At 45.8% G+C, this 12,845-nt stretch overlaps 1 protein-coding gene across 2 annotated transcripts in view; it reads left to right on the forward strand.

Moving 5' to 3' along the window:
- GRPEL1 (GrpE like 1, mitochondrial) overlaps positions 1–12,845 on the forward strand; it is a 31,307-nt gene that overhangs the window by 3,687 nt on the left and 14,775 nt on the right. The window contains exon 2 of one of the 2 annotated variants that reach the window (XM_038745363.1): positions 12,230–12,392. In XM_038745363.1, the coding sequence (XP_038601291.1) occupies positions 12,230–12,392 (163 nt within the window). The remainder of the gene's footprint in view (positions 1–12,229; positions 12,393–12,845) is intronic. The other variant, XM_038745364.1, reaches the window with a different exon arrangement.

Here is a 12,845-nt window from a genome sequence, read left to right on the forward strand (position 1 = left end):
ACTACCGTGAGCCCCGTTTGGGACATGAACCTTGTCCAACCTGATTAGTTTACATCTTCCCCAGAACTTCATACAGTGCCTGGCCCATAGTAAGCACTTAACAAATACTGATAAAAAAGAGTATTGATCAATCTGTGGGGTCCAGTGAATATGCACTGTGTGCAGAGCACTTCTCTAAACACTTGGGAGAGTATCTGCCCGCCACAAGTGTTAGATCATCATCATCATCATCATCAATCGTATTTATTGAGCGCTTACTGTGTGCAGAGCACTGTACTAAGCGCTTGGGAAGTACAAGTTGGCAACATATAGAGACAGTCCCTACCCAACAGTGGGCTCACAGTCTAAAAGGGGGAGACAGAGAACAAAACCAAACATACTCACAAAATAAAATAAATAGAATAGATATGTACAAGCAAAATAAATAAATAGAGTAATAAATATGTACAAACATATATACATATATACAGGTGCTGTGGGGAAGGGAAGGAGGTAAGATGGGGGGATGGAGAGGGGGATGAGGGGGATTAGATAAATATGATTGAGAGTGCAGTAGGGTTGGTTGGTGTGATCCCTGCCCTCATGGAGGTTACAGTGGAGCCAATCAATCAATCAATCGTATTTATTGAGCGCTTACTGTGTGCAGAGCACTGGACTAAGCGCTTGGGAAGTCCAAGTTGTCAACATCGGGAGACGGTCCCTACCCAACAGTGGGCTCACAGTCTAGAAGAGGAGCAGGTGGGGTCGAGGGGGGTCAAACATTCTGGCCTTCTGGAGGGAAGCCCCTTAAAACTATAATAATAAATAATGGTATTTGTTAAGGGTTTACTATGTGCCAAGCACTGTTCTAAACGCTGGGGTAGATACAAGGTGATCAGTTTGTCCTACATGGGGCTCACAGTTTTAATCGCCATTGTACAGATGAGGTAACTGAGACACAGGGAAGTTGAGTGACTTGCCCAAGGTCACGCAGCAGACCCGCTGTTGGGTAGGGATTGTCTCTATGTGTTGCCAACTTGTACTTCCCAAGTGCTTAGTACAGTGCTCTGCACACAGTAAGCACTCAATAAATATATGTGTGTGTATATATATATATGCATATATGTTTGTACATATTTATTACTCTATTTTACTTGTACATATCTATTCTATTTATTTTATTTTGTTAGTATATTTGGTTTTGTTCTGTGTCTCCCCCTTTTAGACTGTGAGCCCACTGTTGGGAAGGGACTGTCTCTACATGTTGCCAATTTGTACTTCCCAAGCGCTTAGTACAGTGCTCTGCACACAGTAAGTGCTCAATAAATACGATTGATGATGATGAAATACAATTGATTGATTGAGTGGCAGAGCCAGGATTAGAACCCACGACCTCCAACTCCCAGGCCCCGGGCTCTATCCACTAGGCCACGCTGCTTCTCTTCACTTTGGATCGGGTGAAAAGGAGGCTGGGATCAAACCAAGTTGTCCGGCCCACCTGCCCAGCTTGGAAGGGTATTTCTTCGGGGCGGACCATTCATTCATTCGATCGTATTTATGGAGCGCTTACTGTGTGCAGAGCACTGTACTGAGCGCTTGGACCAGCCATTTGGAGGGGAGATCCCCCCATTTATATGAGGCAGGGACACCCGTCCCGGTGCCCGAGAAGGTCAAAAGCTGGGGCCGTTCTCTTAGCGAATAATAATAATGATGGCATTTATTAAGCGCTTACTATGTGGAAAGCACTGTTCTAAGCGCTGTGGGGGGGATACAAGGTGATCAGGTGGCCCCACAGGGGGCTCACAGTCTTCATCCTGTGATTTCATCCTATGTTTTGTTTTGTTCTGTGAGCCCACTGTTGGGTAGGGACTGTCTCTAGATGTTGCCAGCTTGTACTTCCCAAGCGCTTAGTACAGTGCTCTGCACGCAGTAAGCGCTCAATAAATACGATTGATTGATTGATTGTTCTTTGTCTCCCCCTTCTTGACCGTGAGCCCACTGTTGGGTAGGGACCGTCTATATGTTGCCAACTTGTACTTCCCAAGCGCTTAGTCCAGTGCTCTGCACACAGTAAGCGCTCACTAAATGCGATTGATGGATGGATTCATCCCCATTTTCCAGATGAGGTAACTGAGTCCCAGAGAAGTGAAGTGACTGGCCCAGAGTCACACAGCTGGCAACTGGCGGAGCCGGGATTTGAACCCATGACCTCCGACTCCAAAGCCCGGGCTCTTTCCAGTGAGCCGCGAGGGAATGATTAAACTCTCCCAGGGGACAGGGACCTGGCGGGAGGGGGGAGAGTTTAAAATGGGGTCCGGAGGGTCGGACACGATGCCGTAGTTAGTGGGCAATGCTGAAGCGGGATCCAAGGAAGAATCAATCAATCAATCAATCATATTTATTGAGCGCTTACTATGTGCAGAGCACTGTACTAAGCGCTTGGGAAGTACATATTGGCAACATATAGAGACAGTCCCTACTCAACAGTGGGCTCACAGTCTAAAAGGGGGAGACAGAGGAAAAAAAAAACCATACTAACAAAATAAAATAAATAGAATAGATATGTACAAGTAAAATAAATAAATAGAGTAATAAATATGTACAAACATATATACATATATACAGGTGCTGTGGGGAAGGGAAGGAGGTAAGATGGGGGGGATGGAGAGGGGGACGAGGGGGAGAGGAAGGAAGGGGCTCAGTGTGGGAAGGCCTCCTGGAGGAGGTGAGCTCTCAGCAGGGCCTTGAAGGGAGGAAGAGAGCTAGCTTGGCGGAGGGGCAGAGGGATTGGGGGCATTCCAGGCCCGGGGGATGACGGGGGTCGGGGGTCGATGGCGGGAAGAAGCCACCGATTAAGAGGGAAAAATATTCAGGAGTGAGCAAGAGTGGGGACGTCAGACGTCAGGGAGAAGCAGTGTGGCTCAGTGGAAAGAGCCCGGGCTTTGGAGTCAGAGGTCATGGGTTCAAATCCCTGCTCCGCCACATGTCTGCTGTGTGACCTTGGGCAAGTCACTTAACTTCTCTGAGCCTCAGTTACCTCATCTGTAAAATGGGGATTATGACTGTGAGCCCCATGCGGGACAACCTGATCACCTTGTATTCCCCCCCCCCCCAGCGCTTAGAACAGTGCTTTGCACATAGTAAGCGCTTAACAAATGCCATTATTATTATTATTTCCAGGCTGCGTTTGAACCGCCGAGGGGGCGAAACTGAACTTTGAAATTCTTCCAGTGATTTTAGTTTCCCAAAGTGCTTCCCCATTAGCTGTCTCCCTTTTTGTGATCACAGAAAGGCGGTGAAGTATCGTCCCCGCTGTACAGATGAGGCGAGGTCAGGTGACTTGTCCAAGGTCACGCCAAGCTGGGATTAGAACCCGGGGCTTAATCCAAGACCCAGGGGGTTTCCGCTAGGCCTCGCTTGCCGCCTTTCTGTGAACAGTGCTTAGCACAGTGCCCTGCATGCGGTAAGCGCTTAATAAATTCGACTGTATATATGTATATATGTTTGTACATATTTATTACTTTTGGGTAGGGACTGTCTCTATATGTTGCCAATTTGTACTTCCCAAGCGCTTAGTACAGTGCTCTGCACATAGTAAGTGCTCAATAAATACGATTGATGATTACTTTATTATTTATTTTACTAGTACATAGCTATTCTATTTATTTTATTTTGTTAGTATGTTTGGTTTTGTTCTCTGTCTCCCCCTTTTAGACTGTGAGCCCGCTGTTGGGTAGGGACTGTCTCTGTATGTTGCCAACTTGTACTTCCCAAGCGCTTAGTACAGTGCTCTGCACATAGTAAGCGCTCAATAAATACGATTGATGATTACTTTATTTTACTAGTACATAGCTATTCTATTTTATTTTGTTAGTATGTTTGGTTTTGTTCTCTGTCTCCCCCTTTTAGACTGTGAGCCTGCTGTTGGGTAGGGACTGTCTCTATATGTTGCCAATTTGTACTTCCGAAGCGCTTAGTACAGTGCTCTGCACATAGTAAGCGCTCAATAAATACGATTGATGATGATGACTGAATGAATGGTAGGTGCTCTTAAAGAAGCCTCCAATCAATCAATCGTATTTATTGAGCATTTACTGCGTGCAGAGCACTGTACTAAGCGCTTGGGAAGTACAAGTTGGCAACACATAGAGACGGTCCCTACCCAACAGTGGGCTCACAGTCTAAAAGGGGGAGACAGACAACAAAACCAAACATAGTAACAAAATAAAATAAATAGAATAGATATGTGCAAGTAAAATAAATAGAGTAATAAATATACACAGACATATATACAGGTGCTGTGGGGAAGGGAAGGAGGTAAGATGGGGGGGGATGGAGAGGGGGACGAGGGGGTGAGGAAGGAAGGGGCTCAGTGTGGGAAGGCCTCCTGGAGGAGGTGAGCTCTCAGTAGGGCCTTGAAGGGAGGAAGAGAGCTAGCATTCAAGTTCTGGGGACCTGGGTACTACTGATAATAATAATAATGGCATTTGTTAAGTGCTTACTATGTGCAAAGCACTGTTCTAAGCGCTGGGGAGGTTACAAGGTGATCAGGTTGCCCCACGAGGGGCTCACAGTCTTCATCCCCATTTTACAGATGAGGCCCAGAGAAGTGAAGTGACTTGCCCAAAGTCACACAGCTGACAGCTGGCGGAGCCGGGATTTGAACCCACGACCTCTGACTCCAAAGCCCGGGCTCTTTCCACGGGACCGTCTCTATATGTTGCCAACTTGTACTTCCCAAGCGCTTAGTACAGTGCTCTGCACACAGTAAGCGCTCAAGAAAGACGATTGATTGATTGATTGAGCCAGGCTGCTTCTCTATATGTTGCCAACTTGGACTTCCCAAGCGCTTATTACAGTGCTGTGCACACAGTAAGCGCTCAATAAAGACGATTGATTGATTGATTGAGCCAGGCTGCTTCTCTGTATGTTGCCAACTTGTACTTCCCAAGCGCTTAGTACAGTGCTCTGCACACAGTAAGCGCTCAATAAATACGATTGATTGAGCCCGGCTGCTTCTCTAATCCTGGCCCTGTTGCTTTTGTCTGCTGGGTGACCTTGGGTAAGTCACTTCTCTGGCCCTCAGTTTTCTCATAAAATGGAGATTCAATAACTGTCCTTTCTCATTACTTAGCCTGTGAGCCCCATGTGAGGACCTGATTGTCCTGTATCGACCCCAGTGTTTAGCGCAGCGCTTGGCACAGGAAACTCAAAAAAGCACCAGACTGAGAGTTAGTCGACCTGGGTTCAAATCCCACCTCTGTTTCTTCCCCACTCTGTGACCTTGGGCAAGGTCCTCACTTCTCCAGGCCTCAGGCTCCTCACCTGTAAAATGAAGATATGTATATGTTGCCAATTTGTACTTCCCAAGCGCTTAGTACAGTGCTCTGCACATAGTAAGCGCTCAATAAATACGATTGATTGATTGATTGAAGATTCAAAGCTGTCCTCCCTCCGCCTTAAACTGTGAGCCCACTATTGGGGAGGGACCGTCTCTATACGTTGCCAACTTGTCCTTCCCAAGTGCTTAGTACAGTGCTCTGCACACCGTAAGCGCTCAATAAATATGATTGATTGATTGATTAAACAGTGAGCACCATGCGGAACCGGGACTGTGTCCATCCTGATTATCTTCATTCCCTCGGGCGTATTTATTGAGCGCTTACTGTGTTCAGAGCGCTGTACTAAGCACTTGGTTACCTTGTATCTATCCCAGCACTTAGTATACTGCTTAGCAACGGTAAGCACTTTTTTTTTTTAATGGCATTTATTAAGCGCTTACTATGTGCAAAGCACTGTTCTAAGCGCTGGGGAGGTTACGAGGTGATCAGGTTGTCCCTCGTGGGGCTCACAGATTTAATCCCCATTTTCCAGATGAGGGAACTGAGGCCCGGAGAAGTGAAGTGACTTGCCCAAAGTCACACAGCTGACAATTGGTGGAGCCGGGATTCGAACCCATGACCTCTGACTCCAAAGCCCGGGCTCTTTCCTACTGAGCCACGCTGCTTCTCACTTAACAAAGCACTTAACAAATGCCACCATTAAAGCGGGAGAAAGAATTTGGGGAAAGGTTTTTCACATTCTTTTTCTTTCATTTGGTTGCATGCACAAAAGAAGGACATCTTCAGTGTGGCTCAGTGGAAAGAGCCCGGGCTTTGGAGTCAGGGGTCATGGGTTCGAATCCCGACCCCGCCACATGTCTGCTGTGTGACCTTGGGCGAGTCACTTCACTTCTCTGAGCCTCAGTTACCTCATCTGTAAAATGGGGATTAAGACTGTGAACCCCACATGGGACAAACTGATCACTTTGTATCCCCCCCAGCGCTCAGAACAGTGCTTTGCACATAGTAAGCGCTTAACAAATGTCAACATTATTATTATTATTATCTTCTTAGAGAAGCAGCGTGGCTCAGTGGAAAGAGCCCGGGCTTGGGAGTCAGAGGTCGTGGGTTCGAATCCCAGCTCTGCCACGTGTCTGCTGTGTGACCTTGGGCGAGTCACTTAACTTCTCTGAGCCTCAGTTCCCTCATCTGTAAAATGGGGATTAAGACTGTGAGCCCCATGGGGGACAACCCGATCACCTTGTATCCCCCTCAGCACTTAGAACAGTGCTTTGCACATAGTAAGCACTTAACCAATGCCATTATTACATATTACATCTTTTTGGCCGATTTCCTAATTGCTTCTGCTTTTTAAAGAGGATGTGTATACATATATATGTATATATATATGTGTGTATATATATATACACTTTGAGACTGTGAGCCCACTGTTGGGTAGGGACTGTCTCTATATGTTGCCAACTTGTACTTCCCAAGCGCTTAGTACAGTGCTCTGCACACAGTAAGTGCTCAATAAATACGATTGATGATGATGATATATATATAATGGTATTTATTAAGCGCTTACTATGTGCAAAGCACTGTTCTAAGCGCTGGGGAGGTTACAAGGCGATCAGGTTGTCCCCCGGGGGGCTCACAGTCTTCATCCCCATTTTACAGATGAGGTCACTGAGGCCCAGAGAAGTGAAGTGACTTGCCCAAAGTCACACAGCTGACAATTGGCGGAGCTGGGATTTGAACCCGTGACCTCTGACTCCAAAGCCCGGGCTTTTTCCACTGAGCCATGCAGTTAATGGCTTAATATCAGTTTATGTGATTTTTTTTTTGTTTTATCAGGCCTGAGACTTTTGAGAGTGACTGGGCGGTTTGCCCATAATAATAATAATAATTACGGTATTAAGCGCTTACTATGTTCCAGGGACTGTGCTTAGTGCTGGGGTTGGACACGGTCCCTGTCCCACGTGGGGCTCACAGTCTCAATCCCCATTTTACAGATGAGGGAGCTAAGGCCCAGTGAAGTGACTTGTCCAAGGTCACACAGCAGAAGGGGTGGTGGAGATGGGATTTGAACTCAGCTCCTCCCGACTCCCAGGCCGATGTTCTATCCATTAGGCCACACTGCTTCCCTACCGCACCCTTCCCCGAGGTTCACCACACTTCTTGCCAACACCACAAGTGACTATGTATGGGAGAATACGTTGTTCCTTTTTTAATATTTGAACGGTGGTTAGTTTTGGCTTTTTGCAATCCAGGACGTTTCTTTTCTTTTTACAAGACTTGAAAAAGGACACGATGGAAGTGGGAAAGGGAGTTAAGTATTAGAATAAGTGGTCTAGGCTTACGATGCTAGTATTTTTAAGAATGAGGTCCATCAACTGAGTTTTGGTTATTTAATTAACAATAAAAGCATCTTGAAACAAAATGGGGACAAAAACATCTGTTTGCGTTAGACTGTGAGCCCACTCTTTTAGACTGTGAGCCCACTGTTGGGTAGGGACTGTCTCTATATGTTGCCAATTTGTACTTCCCAAGCGCTTAGTACAGTGCTCTGCACATAGTAAGCGCTCAATAAATACAATTGATGATGATGATGATGATTTAGCTCATTAAAACCTCATTGTGGGAAGGGAACTTGTCTACCAACTCTGATGTATTTTACTCTTACTAACACTTTGGACAGTGCTCTGCACACAGTAAGCACTCAATAAATATCACTGATCGATTGTCCACCAACTCTATTGTATTTTACTGTCCCGAGCACTAAGCACAGTGTTCTGCTCACAGTAGGTGTTCAATAAATACTATTGATGATGATAGTATTAGGGATAGTATAGGGATCTTCCTCCCTTCAAAGCCCTACTGAGAGCTCACCTCCTCGAGGAGGCCTTCCCAGACTGAACCCCCTCCTTCCTCTCCCCCCCTCCTTACCTCTTCCCCCTCCCCATAGCACCTGTATAGATGTTTGTACGTATTTATTACTCTATTTTATTTGTGCATATTTATTCTATTTATTTTTATTTTTTTGTTAATATGTTTTGTTGTCTGTCTCCCCCTTCTAGACTGTGAGCCCGCTGTTGGGTAGGGACCGTCTCTATATGTTGCCAACTCGTGCTTCCCAAGCGCTTAATACAGTGCTCTGCACACAGTAAGCGCTCAATAAATATGATTGAATGAATGAAAGAATGAATTTCCCCCCACACCTATTATGAAATCCAGTGCTTTGCCTTTAGGAGCAAGACATTTTTTTTCCTCTCTGTGCAGCCGGCAGATTACCACAATCATTACCATCCCCTCCCTTCTCTTTAAGGTTGACTTGAACTTGTATTGGGCGTCTTTTTCTGAAAGGCATTCTCTGTCTAAAGTATGAAAACTGCTCCTTTTATCATCATCAGTCGTATTTATTGAGCGCTTAACTGTGTGCAGAGCACTGCACTAAGCGCTTGGGAAGTACAAGTTGGCAACATATAGAGACAGTCCCTACCCAACAGTGGGCTCACAGTCTAAAAGGGGGAGACAGAGAACAAAACCAAACATACTAACACAATAAAAGAAATAGAATAGATATGTACAAGTAAAATAAATAAATAGAGTAACAAATATGTACAAACATATATACATATATACATAGCTAGCCACCCTTACCCATACCTAGCTTCCATAGCCCCTTCTAATAATAATAATAATAATGGCATTTATTAAGCGCTTACTGTGTGCAAAGCGCTGTTCTAAGCGCCGGGGAGGCCACAAGGTGATCAGGTTGTCCCATGGGGGACTCACAGTCTTCGTCCCCATTTTATAGATGAGGTAACTAAGGCCCAGAGAAGTGAAGTGACTTGCCCAAAGTCACACAGCTGACAAGCGGGGAGCCGGGATTTGAACCCATGACCTCTGACTCCAAAGCCCAGGCTCTAGTCCACTGAGCCACGCTGCTTCTCTTGACCGTAAGCTCGTTGCAGACAGGGGACCGTGTCGGTTTATTGCTAGACATCTTCTAGACTGTGAGCCCGCTGTTGGGTAGGGACCGTCTCTATATGTTGCCAACTTGTACTTCCCGAGCGCTTAGTACAGTGCTCTGCACACAGTAAGAGCTCAATAAATACGATCGATTGATTGATTGATTGCTGTATTGTTCTCTGTCTCCCCCTTCTAGACTGTGAGCCCACTGTTGGGTAGGGACCGTCTCTATATGTTGCCAACTTGTACCCCCCAAGCGCTCAGTACAGTGCTCTGCACACAGTAAGCGCTCAATAAATACGACTGATTGATTGATTGCTGTATTGTACTCGCCCAACCACTTCAGACAGTGCTTTGCACCCAGTAAGCGCTCAATCAATAGGACTGGACAGAATGACCTGTTGTGGGGCGAAGTGGTCTTTGGAGAAGCAGCATGGCTTAGTGGAAAGAGCCCGGGCTTGGGGGTCAGAGGGCATGGGTTCTAATCCCAGCTCTGCCACGTGTCTGCTGTGTGACCTTGGGCAAGTCACTTAACTTCTCTGGGCCTCAGTTACCTCGCCGGTAAAATGGGGATTAAAAGTGTGAGCCCACGTGGGACAACCTGATTACCCTGTGTCTACCCCAGCGCTTAGAATAGTGCTTGGCACATAGTAAGCACTTAACAAGTACCCTAATTATCATCATCATCATCATCAATCGTATTTATTGAGCGCTTACTATGTGCAGAGCACTGTACTAAGCGCTTGGGAAGTACAAGTTGGCAACATATAGAGACAGTCCCTACCCAACAGTGGGCTCACAGTCTAAAAGGGGGAGACAGAGAACAAAACCAAACATACTAACAAAATAAAATAAATAGAATAGATATGTACAAGTAAAATAAATAAATAGAGTAATAAATATGTACAAACATATATACAGGTGCTGTGGGGAAGGGAAGGCGGTAAGATGGGGGGATGGAGAGGGGGACGAGGGGGAGAGGAAGGAAGGGGCTCAGTTTGGGAAGGCCTCCTGGAGGCCTTATTATTATCAGTATTATTATTATTAGGAAGCACTTAAGCACAGGCAGAAATGCCAAGAACTCGGAGAACTAATGCCCTTCCCAAAGGATCTACTTACATCTCCTTAATTTCTTTCTTTCTAGTAACGTCTGTCTCCCCCTCTAGACTGCAAGCTCACTGTGAGCAGGGAATGTGTCTGATATATTAAGTTGTGTATTCTCTAGTGCTTAGTACAGTGCCGTACACACAATAAGCTATAATTCTATTTATTCCGATGGTCTACTTGTTTTGTTGTCCATCTCCCCCTTCTAGACTGTGAGCCCGTTGTTGGGTAGGGACTGTCTCTATATGTCACCAACTTGGACTTCCCAAGCGCTTAGTCCAGTGCTCTGCACACAGTAAGTGCTCAATAAATACGATTGAATGATTGAATAAGCACTCAACAGATACAATTGATTGATGCTTAGAGATACTTAGCACTGTGCTTGGCATCTAGGAAGCACTTAACCCATACCACAATTATTATTATCATTATTATTACCACCACCTTCCAGCCTGTATTTGGGGGTGTGGTGCTCAGTTGTTTACACCTGACTTTTTCCCTAGATTGTCTTGGAAACCCCTGAGACCCTGTTTTAGCTTCGGAGGCATACATTTTTATATGGCCTTCCCATATCTCCTTCCCTTCTAGGAGGCCTTCCCAGACTGAGCCCCTTCCTTCCTCTCCCCCTCGTCCCCCTCTCCAACCCCCCATCTTACCTCCTTCCCTTCCCCACAGCACCTGTATATATGGATATATGGTTGTACATATTTATTACTCTATTTTACTTGTACATATCTATCCTATTTATTTTATTTTGTTAGTATGTTTGGTTTTGTTCTCTGTCTCCCCCTTTTAGACTGTGAGCCCACTGTTGGGTAGGGACTGTCTCTATATGTTGCCAATTTGTACTTCCCAAGCGCTTAGTACAGTGCTGTGCACACAGTAAGCACTCAGTAAATACGATTGATGATGATGATATGGCGTTGGTTAAGCACTTACCCTGTGCCAGGCACTGTACTAAGCACTGGGGTAGGTGGGAGTTAATCAGATTGGACATAATCCCTGGCCCACACGGGGCCCAAAGTTGTAGTCCCCATTGTACAGACGAGGGAACTGAGGCATAAAGAAGTGGAAGCAACTTGCCCAAGGTCCCACGGCAGGCAAATGGCGGAGCCGGGATTAGAACCCAGGCCCACTGACTCTCAGGCCCGGGCTCTCATTCTATTTATTTTCTTAATGATGTGCATCCAGCTTTATTTCTATTTATTCTGATGACACCGGTCCACATGTTTTGTTTTGCTGTCTGTCTCCCCCTTCTAGACTGTGAGCCCATTGTTGGGTAGGGATCGTCTCTATATGTATATATGTTTGTACATATTTATTACTCTATTTATTTTACTAGTACATATCTATTCTATTTATTTTATTTTGTTAGTATGTTTGGTTTTGTTCTCTGTCTCCCCCTTTTAGACTGTGAGCCCACTGTTGGGTAGGGACCGTCTCTATATGTTGCCAATTTGTACTTCCCAAGCACCTAGTACAGTGCTCTGCACCTAGTAAGCGCTCAATAAATACGATTGATGATGATGGTGATGATATGTTGCTGACTTGTACTTCCCAAGTGCTTAGTACAGTGCTCTGCACACACAGTAAGTGCTCAATAAATACGACTGAATGAATGAATGGGGCCACACTGCATCTCTGAATGAGCTGTTCCTTGTTTTTCTGGAGCAGTCCCAGTTTTGCTTGGCCTAAACATTGTCTACCCCGCTATCCCTCGAGCTGCAGCCCCCAGAGACGGGAGGGACCCCCCCCCCCCCATTTCCCCTCTCCCCGCTTTGCCCCCCGATATCTTTTCTCCATCACTCTAGGAAAGTGAAATGGGTCAACATGTGCTGACTTTGTCTTAGGGCTTCCCCACGGCTGCTCTGCACGGCCACAAAACAGAAAAACAGCGGGCAGCATTTGGAAGAGGACTCAAACCCCAGCGAACAGAAGCCCGAACCCGGCTCCGCGGAGAAGGCGCTCATCGAAGAGAAGGTCAAGCTAGAAGAACAGCTCAGAGAAACGGTGGTAAGGCGTCTCTTCCTCTTTGTTCCTCACTTTCTGAAGCAAGAAACTCTAAATTCTAAACCTCATCCTGCCCTTCTGGGATATATGTTGCCAATTTGTACTTCCCAAGCGCTTAGTACAGTGCTCTGCACATAGTAAGCGCTCAATAAATACGATTGATGATGATGATGATAATGCAGGGCGGTCCTCTGTTCTCAAAGGCATCCACGTTAAAGAAAACTTGGGTCCTCATCAGTGGTATGTGTTGACCACTTATCTCTAGACTGTAAACTCATCATGGGCAGGGTTTGTGTCTGTTTATGCTATATTGTACTCTACCAATCAATCAATCAATCGTATTTATTATCATCATCATCATCAATCGTATTTATTGAGCGCTTACTATGTGCAGAGCACTGTACTAAGCGCTTGGGAAGCACAAATTGGCAACATCTAGAGACAGTCCCTACCCAA

Source organism: Tachyglossus aculeatus, chromosome 4 (assembly GCF_015852505.1).
Source record: "Tachyglossus aculeatus isolate mTacAcu1 chromosome 4, mTacAcu1.pri, whole genome shotgun sequence".
Classification (NCBI taxonomy): Eukaryota; Metazoa; Chordata; class Mammalia; order Monotremata; family Tachyglossidae; genus Tachyglossus; species Tachyglossus aculeatus.